The sequence below is a fragment of the Saitoella complicata genome (genome assembly GCF_001661265.1).
Source record: "Saitoella complicata NRRL Y-17804 unplaced genomic scaffold SAICOscaffold_6, whole genome shotgun sequence".
Classification (NCBI taxonomy): Eukaryota; Fungi; Ascomycota; class Saitoellomycetes; order Saitoellales; family Saitoellaceae; genus Saitoella; species Saitoella complicata.
Window position 1 is genome coordinate 507,437 of NW_017566997.1, and position 13,857 is coordinate 521,293.

General features: G+C 53.5%; 8 protein-coding genes across 8 annotated transcripts; 3 read left to right on the plus strand and 5 right to left on the minus strand.

Annotated features, from left to right (window-relative positions):
- Positions 1-118: 118 nt before the first annotated feature.
- On the plus strand, positions 119-2,367 carry SAICODRAFT_6285 (carbon-nitrogen hydrolase; the record flags this gene model as incomplete). Its single annotated transcript, XM_019169950.1, has 3 exons — positions 119-986; positions 1,190-1,338; positions 1,402-2,367. 3 exons carry the CDS (start codon positions 119-121, stop codon positions 2,365-2,367), a joined length of 1,983 nt encoding a protein of 660 aa, XP_019025661.1.
- A 142-nt stretch (positions 2,368-2,509) lies between these two features.
- Positions 2,510-4,269, minus strand: SAICODRAFT_212324 (uncharacterized protein). The gene has a single exon (XM_019166393.1). The coding sequence runs from the start codon at positions 4,102-4,104 to the stop codon at positions 2,653-2,655; it is 1,452 nt and encodes a 483-aa protein (XP_019025662.1). The 5' UTR covers positions 4,105-4,269; the 3' UTR covers positions 2,510-2,652.
- Positions 4,270-4,380: 111 nt separating this feature from the next.
- On the plus strand, positions 4,381-5,145 carry SAICODRAFT_18079 (uncharacterized protein). Its single transcript, XM_019165900.1, has 2 exons — positions 4,381-4,848; positions 4,912-5,145. Exons 1-2 carry the CDS (start codon positions 4,435-4,437, stop codon positions 5,068-5,070), a joined length of 573 nt encoding a protein of 190 aa, XP_019025663.1. The 5' UTR covers positions 4,381-4,434; the 3' UTR covers positions 5,071-5,145.
- SAICODRAFT_64787 (phosphoribosylformimino-5-aminoimidazole carboxamide ribotide isomerase) lies at positions 5,108-6,086 on the minus strand. Its single transcript, XM_019170097.1, has 2 exons — positions 6,041-6,086; positions 5,108-5,985 (listed from the first exon to the last, which is right to left on the minus strand). Exons 1-2 carry the CDS (start codon positions 6,064-6,066, stop codon positions 5,199-5,201), a joined length of 813 nt encoding a protein of 270 aa, XP_019025664.1. The 5' UTR covers positions 6,067-6,086; the 3' UTR covers positions 5,108-5,198.
- A 129-nt stretch (positions 6,087-6,215) lies between these two features.
- Positions 6,216-7,569, plus strand: SAICODRAFT_18081 (uncharacterized protein). The gene has a single exon (XM_019165901.1). The coding sequence runs from the start codon at positions 6,276-6,278 to the stop codon at positions 7,332-7,334; it is 1,059 nt and encodes a 352-aa protein (XP_019025665.1). The 5' UTR covers positions 6,216-6,275; the 3' UTR covers positions 7,335-7,569.
- SAICODRAFT_34194 (4-aminobutyrate aminotransferase) lies at positions 7,512-9,505 on the minus strand (the record flags this gene model as incomplete). Its single annotated transcript, XM_019168342.1, has 10 exons — positions 7,512-7,597; positions 7,668-8,193; positions 8,250-8,295; positions 8,348-8,474; positions 8,533-8,634; positions 8,691-8,784; positions 8,842-8,966; positions 9,019-9,107; positions 9,163-9,215; positions 9,269-9,505. The coding sequence occupies 10 exons, from the start codon at positions 9,503-9,505 to the stop codon at positions 7,512-7,514; spliced, it is 1,485 nt and encodes a 494-aa protein (XP_019025666.1).
- Positions 9,506-9,685: 180 nt separating this feature from the next.
- SAICODRAFT_90338 (uncharacterized protein) lies at positions 9,686-12,809 on the minus strand. The gene is made up of 3 exons (XM_019171692.1): positions 12,722-12,809; positions 12,131-12,664; positions 9,686-12,078 (listed from the first exon to the last, which is right to left on the minus strand). The coding sequence occupies exons 1-3, from the start codon at positions 12,762-12,764 to the stop codon at positions 9,797-9,799; spliced, it is 2,859 nt and encodes a 952-aa protein (XP_019025667.1). The 5' UTR covers positions 12,765-12,809; the 3' UTR covers positions 9,686-9,796.
- Positions 12,810-12,934: 125 nt separating this feature from the next.
- SAICODRAFT_212399 (uncharacterized protein) lies at positions 12,935-13,856 on the minus strand. The gene is made up of 3 exons (XM_019166397.1): positions 13,441-13,856; positions 13,257-13,385; positions 12,935-13,204 (listed from the first exon to the last, which is right to left on the minus strand). Exons 1-3 carry the CDS (start codon positions 13,789-13,791, stop codon positions 13,073-13,075), a joined length of 612 nt encoding a protein of 203 aa, XP_019025668.1. The 5' UTR covers positions 13,792-13,856; the 3' UTR covers positions 12,935-13,072.
- Position 13,857: the final 1 nt, after the last annotated feature.

Below are 13,857 nucleotides of genomic sequence, written 5' to 3' on the forward strand. Positions count from 1 at the left end.
TACATCCTAGCAGCCAGCCAAAAGTTCCCACGCATCGAGCATTCCCCGATGCACCCCAGACTCCAGAACCGAACCCGTACTGGCACCGACCAAAAAACCGCAAAACACCCCTCCAACAATGCCAGTACGAATAGCAATCCTCCAATTCGCCCCAATCCTCGGCCAACTCCAACGCAACATCACCCACGCAACGCGCCTCCTCGAATCCCATTTCCCTGTCCCGTCTGCCTCCACCAGCACACGGCGAAACCCCGACATACTGATATTACCCGAACTCGCATTTACCGGGTACAACTTCCCGACCCCAGAGGATATCAGACCATTCTTGGAGCCAACGGCAGCGGGGGCGACGACGGCTTGGGCAAAGGGTGTTGCAAGAAAGTGGGGGATGCACGTACTCGTTGGGTACCCTGAGCTTTGCTCCCTCAAGGGTACGGTATACAATTCCGCAGTCTTCGTATCCCCAACGGGGGATGTGATAGCGAATTACCGGAAACATTTTCTATATAGCACGGATGAACGATGGGGAGCCTCCGAAGGCCCGGGATTCTGGAAGGGGTGGGTAGGGACTTTGGGAAAGAGAGTCACATTGGGAATTTGTATGGATCTCAACCCATACAAGTTCGAAGCAGATTTTGGAGCATATGAGTTTGCGCATCACATCCTCGGAGCTGACGACGGAGACGAACAAGGAGGGGAGGGGGAGGGTGCGGATTTGGTATTAGTACCAATGGCATGGCTACGACACCCGCGACACCCGGCTGACGCACACCCCGCGGACCCGGATCAGTTGACGGTTGGGTATTGGATACAGCGACTCGCTCCTCTTTGGCAGGTCCCGAACGATTGTCGTTCGGGCGAGGAAGGCGAGGACCGGGGTCCCACAGGCGGCAACAAAACGATGGTCTTTGTCGCATGTAACCGAACGGGCACAGAAGGCGAATCAACATTTGCGGGGACGTCGGCTGTGGTGGAGTTGAGGAGGGGTGAGCGGCCGAGGGTGGTGGGGTGGTGTGGGTGCGGGACCGAGGAGGTTTTTGTAGCCGAAGTGTGCTGATAATCTAATTCATTGACTTAATTCATTATATAATATCTGCTTCACAGTGGGTGTTGCCCCTGCATGCCACGAAATTCTGTCAGGTGACTCCCCTTCGCGTGACCGTGTGAGAAACCCCGCCTGGAGCAACAGCAACTCCTCCCTCCTCCATCTCTCCTCCAAAGCTCATGGACGATCACTCGCTGGACGGCCCGACACTGATGAACCACGACGTCGCTGCTGAGGCCGATGCCGCCGCCCGGTCGAGTCATGACGCGGAGATCCTGAATCTCCTCTCCTCGGTACGCTTCGACGCGTTGATTCCCCGGTTTGTGTTGGATCCCCGTGCTGATATCATTGTGTAGATGTCCAACAACAACAAACGAGATGAGCTGTCGAGCGGTGGTGCGCCCGGCTCCCCCTCCCGAAAACGCCAACGCGCAAACACGAACCCCTCAACCCTCGAAGACATCGCCGCAGCCGCCGTCTCCTCCTCCTCCTCTTCTCTCCCCAACGACGACCAACCCGCACACGCCCGCCTCCCAACCTCCGGCGCACAACCAATCCCATACACCCCACCTCCCCCCCCAACCCTCCTCAACCCCTCCTCCAGCGTAACGGCTACCACGCTCAGCGACCGCGCCTACCAAAAACCCTACGCACCACAAAACGCGTTTAGTGCCGCCGCACACGTCGCAGCACACGCAGCCGCCCACGCACAAGGCGCCGCACACCGTGATTCGGCCGCATTATACGCTCAAGCCGCCGCTGCTGCCGCTGCCTCTATCTCGCCTCTCACAGCTGCTGAACTTGCTGGGGCTGCGGCGCATGGAGCGCCTGTTGTTCGGGGTGTATCCCCACCTTCTGGTGTCGGGACGCCTGGTCCGGGGTTATTGTCGAGTGCGCCCTTGAATGGAGGCAGCGGCGGTGGTGGTGGTGGTGGTGGTGGTGGTGGACCCGGAACACCCAAACCCTCGGTGGGAAGCGACGAATGGCATAAACAGCGTCGCGACAACCACAAAGAAGTCGAACGCCGTCGTCGAGAAATGATCAACGACGGAATCAACGCACTCGCCTCCCTCGTCCCGCGGTGCGAAAAAAACAAGGGATCGATTTTGCAGAGGGCGGTTGAGCATATTAAGGAGTTGCAGCATGCGTTGGGGGTACAGGGGGGGTTTAGTGAGGAGGTGGGGAGGTTGAGGGAGGAAGTTAGAGGGTGGAGGGAGAGGATTGGGGTTTTGGAGGGGGAGAAGAGGGGGCTTGAGGAGGAGATGAGCCGGTTGAGGGAGGAGGTGAGGAGGTTGAAGGAGGAGAAGGGGGAGGCTGCTTGATGAACTCGAGGAAATGACTGGTATCGATACAGGATGGATATGACCATGGGAGGGGTGGAAATTGTTGGGGTTATGCGCTTCGTAATGTTTACAAAACTTCGGGTTTGCTGGAGTTATTGCTTTTTGTTGTACATACGGTTCTTGATATGATTTCTTCTCTCTTCTTCAACGCCTTTTGGGGGTGTATCGAGCCCTGATCTAATAGGAGACTTCCCACGATCACTTGACTTATGTCTGCCCTAGCTCAACAGTATTCTATTCAGAACATGCAAAGTCCAGTACCCATCACCGCATAAACCGCATCCGATCCCTCGCACTCGTCTCAAACACCCTCCTAAACACCTTCTCCCTCTCCTCCCCCTCTCCACGCCCTCCACCCAATTCCCCATCAGTCCCACCCACACGCGTAGGTCGACTCCCAACAGTAACATACTCCAACCTAACCCCACCCTCCTCCTCAACCCTCACCCAGACTCCCTTATGCGTACACCTCAGCGAAGACGCGACTTCGTTTCTCCCGATGGGTATGTATGATATTTTTCGGGTTAGGGTTTCGTCCATGATCGCGACATGGCCGTCGTGCTGCATGAGGGCGAAGTTGGGACCGTGGGAGGGGGGCCCGGGGGATGCTATGGATTGGAGGGGGCCGACTTGGAGCCAGGAGGGGAGGTGGCGGACCAATTTCAGATCTGCGCCCGCGGGATGGGAGGGGGTTGAGGGAAGGCAGAGTGCGTATTCGCTCAGGTGGAACGAGGAAGTTTTGTGGATGGAGGCGATGATGCGAGGACTGCCGTCGTTGACGTTCTGGCTGTGTGTTAGTTGTGTTATTGCGTGTGTCATTTGTCCCAGGTGCACCATTTTGTCGAGGATGAGGGTGCCGTCGACGATGATGCGGAAGAGTGCTGCGCCGGCACCGCGGCCGGTGACGAGGAGGTGTGTGTCTAGGACCATCATTGCTGAGGCGGGGAATTCGAGGTGGATGGTATTGCGGATCTGGCCGCGCTGGCCTTCGCGGTGGAGGAGGTGGATCTTCCTTTGGGTGGTTCCTAGGACCATGACACCAGGTGATAGCCGAGCCAAAGAAATGAAAGCTTCGTTTTCCGTGGAGCTCGTTAACTGCAGCTTGTCATGATACAATATTTCTCCGAACATGGTGTCCAATTCGTAATAGTATGATTGATAGGCGACATACAGGCATGCCCCCTCCTCATCAAGTAGGATGGTACTGTTCGATACAACGACGGGCTTGAAAGCCCCGTTCGCTTCCGGCCGTTCAAGCGCGGTTTCGTAGACCAAGGCGTACTCTCCCTCCGAGGAAGAACGTACGTAATGATAAACCACCCCAACATCCGATAACACAAACACAGAATCGCCCGTGCTGCTGATAGTGTACGCTGTTATATCCTCACCCCAATTGTTTCCATTAAGCTTGATGCACTCACGATGCTGCGGCGCATGCCTCCACTTGTATTCCTGGAAGTAATCGTATCCGGGGCTATATGGGAAATCAATCGCATCCCGACAAAACGCCATTTGCTGCGGGGTGGGTTGATTGTGTATAGCGCCTTTTGTCTCGTTGTTCCGGTGATCTTCGCGACAGATAGTGTACCAGAGTCTTTGATCCTGGGTTAGACGGTGGAGACGGCGATTGATGAGGCTGATCTGGCGGAGATCTGGGCCGGAGAGGTAGGCTAGAACGGAGGTGATGATTTCATCAGGGACGTCGGAGAATGACATGTTGAAGTGACAGTAATTGACGTGGTGCTTTCTAAGGTTGGAGTCATAGGTTGTCGTCCGTCTCGTAAACGCAATCTGCAGCAGCTGAAGAACATGAAACGGAGAATGAAGATGAAAACATCCAGAATCACAAGTTCAGCAACAATCTCAGTGGTCTGATAAATCGACGCTGTGAGCGTGCGACCCAGCTGCAGACGTCATCCAGCGGCAGTCACGTGCAACCCCACAAACTCACCACCACCATCCTCCTCTCCAACACCCATCATTAACCTTAGCACTTGACCCCGAGCCGACCAACCAACCAACCAAATCGGACAAGAATACGCAACAATGGACGCTCTAGCAGAAACAATCCTCCACTCCAACATCGTTCACAACCCCTCATCTGAGGACATAAGTCCCCCAACCTCCGCCTCCGCACACATCACCTCCATCAACTCCACCCCCGGCGAGCCTCTGCGCTCCGAGCGTCCTGATTCATCCTCATCACGGCAATCCACCGCTTCCGATCTCGACCTCGAATACGACTCGGCGCTCGATAGCACCTCAGACGAAGAGGAAGATGGGGAAGAGGGAGAGTACAGGGGTGGTAGAGGAGTGGGAAGGGCAAGAGTCCCGATGATGCCCGCGATTCCGAATTTGAGGTTTGAGCAGTCATACATGAACTCGATATCGCGCGCGCAGTCACCCTGGCAGGTCGCGCTGATTACGATCAAAGACCATATTATCATGCCATTAGCACAGGTACGTATCCTCCTCTCCCCTCAGCATCGAGACTGAGAATGCAGGGCTAATGTGGGACGCTAGGGCTTTGGGTTGACGTTGGCTACAGTCGGTTTGAGGATTTATTTCGCGCATGTTAGGACGAATGGGCATGACTGGGGCGCATGGGCTCGAACATGGTTTGCGGGGTTGAAGGAGTCGTTTATGGGGCCGCAGACGAAGGGGAGGACGGCGTGGGCGTGAGTCGCATATTTTGTGGGAATCGATAGACTTTGCACGGCGAGATCAAGTGATGTACGATGCATGATATACCCCTCTACCATCTATCCCTTGTTGCCCATATCCTACATCTCTCGTGCGAGGTAGAGGGACTATGCGCGGTTATTCCAAGCGACGCAATTCTCAAACTTGACCTTATCCCCTCCAAACAAATCCAACGCACTCCCGTAGGTTAAATCCACCTTTCCACCTGACAACTCATCCACTCTCTCCAAATCCTCAATCTTGTACGCGCCGCCTGCGTAAGTCGTCGGGATGGTGACCCATTCCCCGAGCGCACGCACCAAGTCCTCGTCGATCCCGCGACAGAGACCTTCGACATCGGCGGCGTGGATGAGGAATTCGGAACAGTGGCCGGCGAGGAGGGAGAGGGTTTCGCAGGTAACATACATAGAGGTTAGGGTCTGCCATTTGTTCATTGCGACGATCCATCTTGGTTCCTCAGCACTCGATGTAGGATCTCTCCGGCAAGATACGTCGACAACGAGGCGATCTTTACCGACGCGGCGTTCGACGTCGAGGAGTCTCTCCATGGAGAACTCTCCACCGGGGAACAACCAACTCGTAACGATAACCTTCCCTGCACCTCTTTCAATCCATTCCTCACAATTCCCATCATCTCCTCCCTTGATACCGCCTCCAACTTGTAACCCTCCCGGCCACGCCTTGAGCGCATCCATCGCGGCTTCTTCACAGTTGGGTCCGAGCATGATGACATGTGCGCCAGTTAAGTCCTTCTCGCGGTAGAGGGACGCGTAGTATGATGCTGGATTTGGGGAGACATAGTTTGTTTGCAGGATTGAGGGGGTGGTTGTAGAGAGGGATCCGCCAACGATTTGTTTGACGACGCCAGAGTGGATGTCGATGCATGGGCGGAAGCTGTTGATCTGTCAGTCAGTCGTTTTCCTTTGATATTTGGAGCAGATCAAAGTACCGTGTACGCTGTTTCTGTTCGGCCATTTTATGAAGCTTAAGGTTCGAGGAAGCGATGTAACGACGATACGGCAGCTGTCCTCGGCATGTGAAACACTGCGCCACACCAAACCCTGGTGCGCCACGATCGAAATGTTGCCCCGGTAAACCTTATTCCGAAAGTACACCTCCATTGACATCCCCCTCTACGCCTTTGATTCGTATTTTATCAGCAGCTGAACGATACGAGATCAAGTATGCTCGCAGCAACCGCAAAGAAACTCAACGCGTCCTTCAAGAGGACCCAGCAAAAACCCTCCCGACCCACGATCTCCCGCCCAAAACCCGTCAAAGCCCCTTCCCCTCCACCAGCAGCTTCCTCAGCTGACGAAGACGACGAGGAGAAAGAGGAGCTGGAGGAGTCATACGAGGAGATGATGAGGAGACGATTTACGGAGCAGTTTGGGGGTGAGAGTACGGCGTTACTCGATTCAGCGGGCAAGACTGCGCGGAAGAGGAGGAGGCACGAGGGGGCTTCTCCTTCCCCGTCACCGTCAGCCTCCGGCTCGGAAGACGAGGATGGGTTGGACATCGTCCACGAGGGAGTGTCTGATGAAGATGAGGAGGAAGATGAGGAAGAAGTCGCTCGTCCCTCCAAAGTGGTCGTCGTCGATGCCTCGGCCGATCGTGAAGGACGCGGCGTCACAATCGACAAATCCCAAAAGAAAGCTTTCATGTCCTCCAAAGCACCCAAACTCGACGCTTCCAACACCACCTCCGCCAAGAACCTCCAAGACCTTTTGGAAGGTGACGGGGACGAGAATGACGAGGAGGATGATCTGAAGAATGATGCAGCTCTACAAAAACTATTGCGGGAATCGAACTTGCTGAAGGAGGCGGGTGGAGACTCATTGGAGCTCAGCGGGAAGGCACGCCTAAAAGCCCTACAAAGCCGCATCACCGAACTCGGCGGCGCAGGCCCTAAAAAGGAACGCATGTCAACCCAAATCCTCCACGGTATCAAAAACAAAGCCCGCAAGTCAATCCTCGCACACCAATCTCGTGCGCGCGAAGCGAATATTATCATCGCAAAGCCCACGGCCGAGCAGGAGGAGTTGACGAATAAGGCGAGGAAGGGGTGGAAGGAGGATGTGAGGAATAGGAATGCGCATGGGCGGTTGAAAGAGATTGGAGTGGGGAGATTCAAGAATGGTTCGTTGGTTGTGTCAAAGAGGGACATTGAGAGGATTAATGGGGATGGGGCGAAGCGTGGCGGGAGGGGTGGAAGGGGTGGGAGGGGAGGGAAGAGGAGATAGATGGGACGCAGTGATCTAGTTATGGGCGTTCGATACAGCTAGACAGCTTTGTCTTAGGCGTGGTATTTTAGCGATGACATTTGTTTGCACAGTCAGTATGCGTCATCAATGGAGTAGAACCTGACAGTAAAACCTTCCGCTATACCCGAAAAACTTATCATGATCGGGTCCCATTTCTCATGCATCATTCAACACACCCTCCATAACCCCAACCAAAACCTCTGCATGCCTCCTCGTGAACACCAACATCGGCCTCAACCTCACTGTCCAATCCTTAGTCAGCTCGGTTCTTGGCGATAATGAGCGAAACAAGACGAGAAGGATGAGACTTACCTGCACGCTCTCCACATCCCCCAATATTAACTCCCCTTTTCTTCATCCCAATCACGAACCTATCTCGTGCCGGTCCATCATCCATATCCCACGCTATATACGTCCCACGGCCTTTCCCTCTCAGGTTCTTGACCAGTCCCTTCCTCCGGAACCGATCTTCCAACTGTTCGTACAACCAACTTCCCGTCTCGTTCACGTTAGCAAGCAAATCAAGTCGCCAAATCTCCTCAATAATAACCTTCGCCTGCAACGCTCTAACCGGATCCCCCATCCACGTATTAAACTGCCTATACCCCCGATCAGGCTGTAACTCCTCCCTCCCATAATACCACCCAGCAGCCTGAAACTTCTTCGAAAACGTAACGATATCCGGCGGCGCCTCCAACCCCCACGCTTCATGTGCCCAGAATTGTCCGGTTGCGCCGATTCCGGTTTGAACTTCGTCGACGATGAAGAGGATGGAGTGGTCGAGGGTTAGGGTGCGGAGGGACTGGAAGAACTGAGGAGAGGCGTGGTTATCGCCGCCCTGTACGTAGTGAAATCAGTGGTTGTCTTGGTTGACATACAATGTTTTCCATGTACCTCGCTTTGGATAGGCTCAACCACTACAGCAGCGATCGGGGTTTTGCTGTAAGCAACGAGTTTAGCAGGAGGTTTCCTTACGGGAAGTCATTGTTCACCGTTCTTTAATGATCCGCTCCAACTCCTCTAGACATCGTGCTTCTTCGGCCTTGTTCTCCTCAACATGCTCCTCGAGCGGATACTTCAACATCGGGAACGGCGCTTGAGGCCAATTAAAGGCTGGAACTGTATGTCCCGAATGATCAGTACATGACAAATCACGATGATTACATTCTAGACGTACTGTCCAGTTTATGGATCGGCTTTGAGCGTGTGGTCGACAACGACCCAAACAGCCGGCCGTGAAAGCCACCTGTGAAGGAGAGTATGGCAACGTCGGGAGAGCCTGTGAAACCTTTCACATCAGTTGACGGTGCGTTATGGCTGTTGGAAGTATTTCACCTGGTGCTTGGTTGCGCATACAGCTCATCATCTCCTCCTCCGTGAAATCCGTATCAATCCCACGCCTCTGCCGTGCATGATACATAAACGCAGCCTGTGACATGAAAACGTGAGCGCCTATTCAACATAGGGGTATCGTATTCGCTGTCACCTTATATGCAGTTTCATTCGCACAACTTCCACACATCGAAGTAGAGACTTTATTCAAACCTTTGGGTGCTACTGACAGGATTCCGTCCCGAAGGATTTGCGCCATCTCGGCAGGTGGGAAGTTGCCTGTAGGGTAGCCGTCAGAGGCATGTTACATTCCGTGAATGGGAGACCCTACCCATTGCTGGTCGGTTCATGAAATAGGTCGCGAACTTCCGTGTCGTGGCAGCGGCGAGGAGTGTAGGGTTATTGTACCCGATCGGAATACTGTTTGAGAAATCCGTGAGCAAGGTTCAACCTGCAGAACTGGAATGCTTCAAACCTGGCAATCTGTGCGAATACATCCAGAAACGCATTCCCATCTGGATCAATGGCCTGTGTAAATCATGAGGTAGCCAATCGTTGAGAACGCGCTCAATCTTACACACATAGTTCCCGTAACTCTTGTAGTAATCTAGGATCATATTCAACGATTGCCAGTCAGCTACCTTCAACAGCTCTTCTTTCGCTGCTCGAGCTTTGGGACCCGGAAGCTCGGTCAGGACGCTCGGACCTTGTGGTTCTTTGGCGAGGAGACCATTGAGAGCAGAGGAAGTGGCATAGCGTCTTAAAGAAAATGCAGCAAGTCTTGCTGACCGAATGAATGCTCGTGAACGAATGATCATGGTCGAATGAATGCTGGACGTTCTGATCCTGGGTATACCGTTTGCAGCAGCTGATCAGACCCCGCATGACGCAGCGTGCAGGGACCCCGCCGAGCTTGATAACGGCAGCGCAGCCGAGTACCCAGGCAGTTAGAGCTTGGGAAATTTCTTGTTACAAGATTGGTCAAACGTATGAACGATGTCCCTCCTGATATATGCCTTGCTGGATATGCCACGGCCAATTCAAACGCCTAGTCAAATGTTCCTTCTCCCTATAATATAATGCCATATTTTTTGTTATGCCCGTACTCCTTACAACAATCCCAGCATACGTGCTCTATCCTCATTCATGCCCAACTCCTGCCAGGTTTTACCTGACTCCAGACCCTTCACCTCGGACGCGCTCCTCGGTCTCTTTTCATCTCTGTTCGATGCTTCTGGTGATCCGCTTCTCTTGCGACTCGGCGCGGCGCTGGCCTCCTCCATCATCTCGTCTTCCATGCCAAAGTCGTCGCCGCCGATTTGGAATTCGTCCAGAACGGCATTATCTTCAACAGGCGGCGGTGGAGGAGGCGCTTCCTTCATTGCACCCATCGTACTCAACGCGGTATCTTCCGTTGATTTCGGTAGCACCTCGCTCTGAGAAGCGTCACCCATACTCTCCATCGGCGTCTGACTCCCTCCCTGACTCGAGCTCTGGCTCTCCTTCTCCCCACCCTTAGCCCCCTTCTTCTTCTTATGCGCCATCAGCTTGTCCATATAGCTCACAATAAACCCCTTCACCTTCTTCTTCTTCTCCTCACTCAACTCCTTGAAGTCTTTCTCCGTCTTCCCCGCCTTGATCTCTTTTTGCACGAGAATGGCAGCGAGTTCCTTCGCATACTTCTTGACATCATCTTTGCCAAGTGCTCCGGATTTGCCGTAATATTTGTTGACTGTGTTGGACACGAAGGGCGCAAGCACCTTTTCGAGCAGCTTCTGTGTGGGAGGCTTTTCCTTCCTCTCCTTCCTTTCACCACCATCTTTCTCAACTTCCTGAGCCTTCTTCTCAGCTTCCTCCTTTTGCGCTAAACTCGCCTTCGCAGCCTCAATAATGGACTGTAAATCAGGCTTCGTCTCGACAACCGGCTTTGGCGAATCGCTAAACATAGGTCTCGTCCACTGGTTTTTGCCTTCGGCTTTGTTGTAGTAATACGTCCGCCCAGAATCATCCTGAGCCTCTTCCCAGCCAGGCGGCAGCGCATTGACGTCCGGACCTCTAAGGGCCCGTGGTCCCATCGGCGGGCCACCCGGTCCAAACGAACCGCGTGACATCGGTCGAGGTCTCGGCGGGAATAGCCTCGGAAACGGTGGCCGGAAACCCGTAGGTGTACCGATCCCCGATCCCTGATACGCCCTCTCCGCCGCCGGCCCCTTCGGTGCCTCGATAGGCGTCGGCTTCGGACTCTCCGCAGCCTCACTCACCGCCGCCGAATCCACTGATGCCTCCGTCTTCGCCCTCCTCGGAATCCGATACGCCATCTCGAGCGTACTCCATTCCCCCAACAACTTCTCCGCCAAACCCCTCACCACCTCATCTTCCGCACCAGACAATTCCTTAACCGTATCCTCAATACTCGAACTTGAGATCTTATTCTTAGTGACACGGGGCCAGGAGAGTAAGACTTCGAGGATGGTGGTGGAGATCGCTGGGTCGGATTTGTAGTCGGAGAGAACGGTACCGAGGATTTGGTACCCGTGCATACGCATCACACGGCGGTGGACGGCGGGGTCCTCGCTAATTCGAATTCGAGTGAGAAGTTTGTTGACCATCCATTGTTCTTTGGATTGCATGAGCGTACTCATAATCTTCGTCACGCCCTTCTCCGTCACTGCCTTTGGTGCTAGTTTGGCAGCGTATTCTTCGTCGGTTTCGCCCTTTCTTCTTTTCTTCTTCTTGGCTGTTGCGGTTTCCCAGTCTTCCTCGTCTTCCAGACCTAGGGCATCGCGGACCGTTTGTGTCATCTTGGTGTTATCTGCGCCAGTCTGTGTCTTTCCTCCGATAAAACCGATACAATTCGGTTCTCCACAGTAACACGGTTGTGCTTGAGCTCCATACCGATCTACATTGTAATCAAACGTCAACTCCTCTCCAGCCTTAATCGGCCTTTTCGAGAAGATACCCATGCGTAGATGCGTGCCCACGACCCACTTATCCACATAACAATTCGGATTGCAGGAGTGATTCGCAAACCTCGCAAACCCACCCCTCTTCGTCGCATCGATAAACTCTCCCTTCTGCAGCATCATGAAGTAGAAATGCTTAACACCACTCTTATCATATTCGACCATTCGCTTTCGAAATTGTGGTTCGGTAATCACATCGCCCACGTATTCATAGATGAAGTGATCAGGTGGGAAATCGGAGTTGGCGCGGAGTCCGTATCCCTTCTTCTGAGTTTTGATAACGTCGATATCGGCGTATTGTCGTCGTTGAAATCGTTGGTTCTGGCATTCGTCGCCACAATTACATCCGCTGTCGTCAACGCACTCCATCGATGTCAACCTATTGATACAATCCGAATCAGGCCCACAAGCCATATTCTGACCATCCTCTGTACCAAATCATCAGAACCAGCACATTTCATCATAAGCAGAATAACGTACCCCATTGCTGCCAACAATCACACGTCATGATCTCATTCTGCGAAGACACCCCAAGCTGTTTGTTCTGATAATAACTCTTCGCGAGCTCTTCGAAGGTTTTTGCCGCCTCATCTTTTGTGGAGGGAAGGTGGTCGAAGAGCTGAGGTTCGCGAGTGACGGGCTTGGCTTTACGTGGCTTGTCTTCTTGTGGTGACGACGCATCGCTTGCTGTCTCCTCCTTAGTTTCTGCGGATGGTGAGTCGTCGCCGGCGTCCGATAATCTTTCAAGTTTGACGGAGTCGTTGTTTGATGCGTCTTTTTCCACTTTTGCGATGGCTTCTTGTCCGTTTACCTCGACCTTGACATCTCCATCTCCTTCCTCCGCAGCATCAGTGAGCGGTAATCGTACGTCCGCACCATTCTCTCCCTCAGTATTCGCTTGCCCATCCCCATTACTAGTATCCTCAATCTTCACCTGCTCCAGATCCTTCTCAAGCCCCTCCCTCTGGTTCGCGACATCGACATTGTCATCAACATGAACATTCGGCGCCGAATCTGCACGGCATGATTAGCATCGGACGACTCAATCTGCAATAGCCTTCTCCAACAAACCTCCAGTTGGTAATGCTTGCCCTACGGCCTTAGACTCATTCATGGTTTCCGAGGGTGGGTGTTACTTTAATTGTGTACAAGTATCGCTGCGGCGCAAGGACTTTGGCGGAATTCGCGACTTTGGGGTGCACGCGCCGGGGATTTGGGACCGGTCGGTCAAGGGCAGCCTGCTGTAACACAGCGCATTACGAATGTGAAGAGGGCACGATCGAGCAGAGTGCTGAATGGGCATACATTGTTCTTCAGCTATGACGGGAGCAGCACCAGATACTGGCCCGCGGATAATCCTCCCCTTAATGACCTTCACCTCGATCTCCATCCCTCTGCCTGTCAATATGCACCACCAAACACCTACTCCATCGCCTTCCCCGTTCTATCAGCCTCTCGCAAAAACAATTCCTTCTCTTCCCCACTGAAAATATTCGTCCCAGACTGTAGCGACCGAATGAGCATCGGCAGTGATCGCTCATTGAACGTAGATTCCTATGCATCAAGTCAGCCTTCTGTCAGTACTGTAACACCAGGAATACCTTACCTCTCTGATCTTATTCAGATCATCACCAAACTCCTCCGTTACTAGGTTCATGTAGTAATCCTTGAACCTCTCCGCTAATGCTGGATCTCGATCATCGAGGGTCGCGATGGGTGCGGGCAAATTCAGCCGCTATATGAAACTGTCAGCATGCTTCCCCGGGGAAACCCTCAGCCTCGATTCATACCTCGTCATCAGCAACCTGTTTTCTCCGTACTGGCTGCGCTTGCTCCTCCGCACCCACATCCTTCATCTCCTCATCCTGACCCTGATCCCGATCCACGCGCTCATCCTCCTCGTCCACGTCCACCTCATGCCGTCCCATGAAATCCTCATCATCCTTCATCTCCTCCTCATCACCCTCACTATCGTCATCACTCTCACTCTCACTTGAGCTCTCCTCATCTGACGAAACCTCCGTCCGCGACTTCCGCGTCCTCTTCCTCTTTTGACCGCCTGCTGCCGCACCCGCCGGTCTTGGAGGCTGCGCACCTTTTGCGGCGGGTCCTGGTAGTGATGACCGTGACTTTGGAGGCATTGTATATCGGCTCAGTCGTAGAAGATGTTCGCTGAGGGTTCACTTATCGAGACGCTTCGTATGTGT

Coding starts and splice junctions, on each gene's coding strand:
- SAICODRAFT_18081 (XM_019165901.1), top strand. CDS start 6,276: ATGCTCGCAGCAACCGCAAAGAAACTCAACGCGTCCTTCAAGAGGACC.
- SAICODRAFT_64787 (XM_019170097.1), bottom strand. CDS start 6,066: ATGGCCGAACAGAAACAGCGTACACG. Junction 5,986..6,040: donor GAACAGAAACAGCGTACACG/GTACTTTGATCT, acceptor ACAGATCAACAG/CTTCCGCCCATGCATCGACA.
- SAICODRAFT_90338 (XM_019171692.1), bottom strand. CDS start 12,764: ATGAATGAGTCTAAGGCCGTAGGGCAAGCATTACCAACTGGAG. Junction 12,665..12,721: donor GCAAGCATTACCAACTGGAG/GTTTGTTGGAGA, acceptor CATGCCGTGCAG/ATTCGGCGCCGAATGTTCAT. Junction 12,079..12,130: donor TGATTGTTGGCAGCAATGGG/GTACGTTATTCT, acceptor GATTTGGTACAG/AGGATGGTCAGAATATGGCT.
- SAICODRAFT_212399 (XM_019166397.1), bottom strand. CDS start 13,791: ATGCCTCCAAAGTCACGGTCATCACTACCAGGACCCGCCGCAAAAGGT. Junction 13,386..13,440: donor AACAGGTTGCTGATGACGAG/GTATGAATCGAG, acceptor AGTTTCATATAG/CGGCTGAATTTGCCCGCACC. Junction 13,205..13,256: donor ATCTGAATAAGATCAGAGAG/GTAAGGTATTCC, acceptor CTTGATGCATAG/GAATCTACGTTCAATGAGCG.
- SAICODRAFT_18079 (XM_019165900.1), top strand. CDS start 4,435: ATGGACGCTCTAGCAGAAACAATCCTCCACTCCAACATCGTTCACAAC. Junction 4,849..4,911: donor TTATCATGCCATTAGCACAG/GTACGTATCCTC, acceptor GTGGGACGCTAG/GGCTTTGGGTTGACGTTGGC.
- SAICODRAFT_212324 (XM_019166393.1), bottom strand. CDS start 4,104: ATGTCATTCTCCGACGTCCCTGATGAAATCATCACCTCCGTTCTAGCC.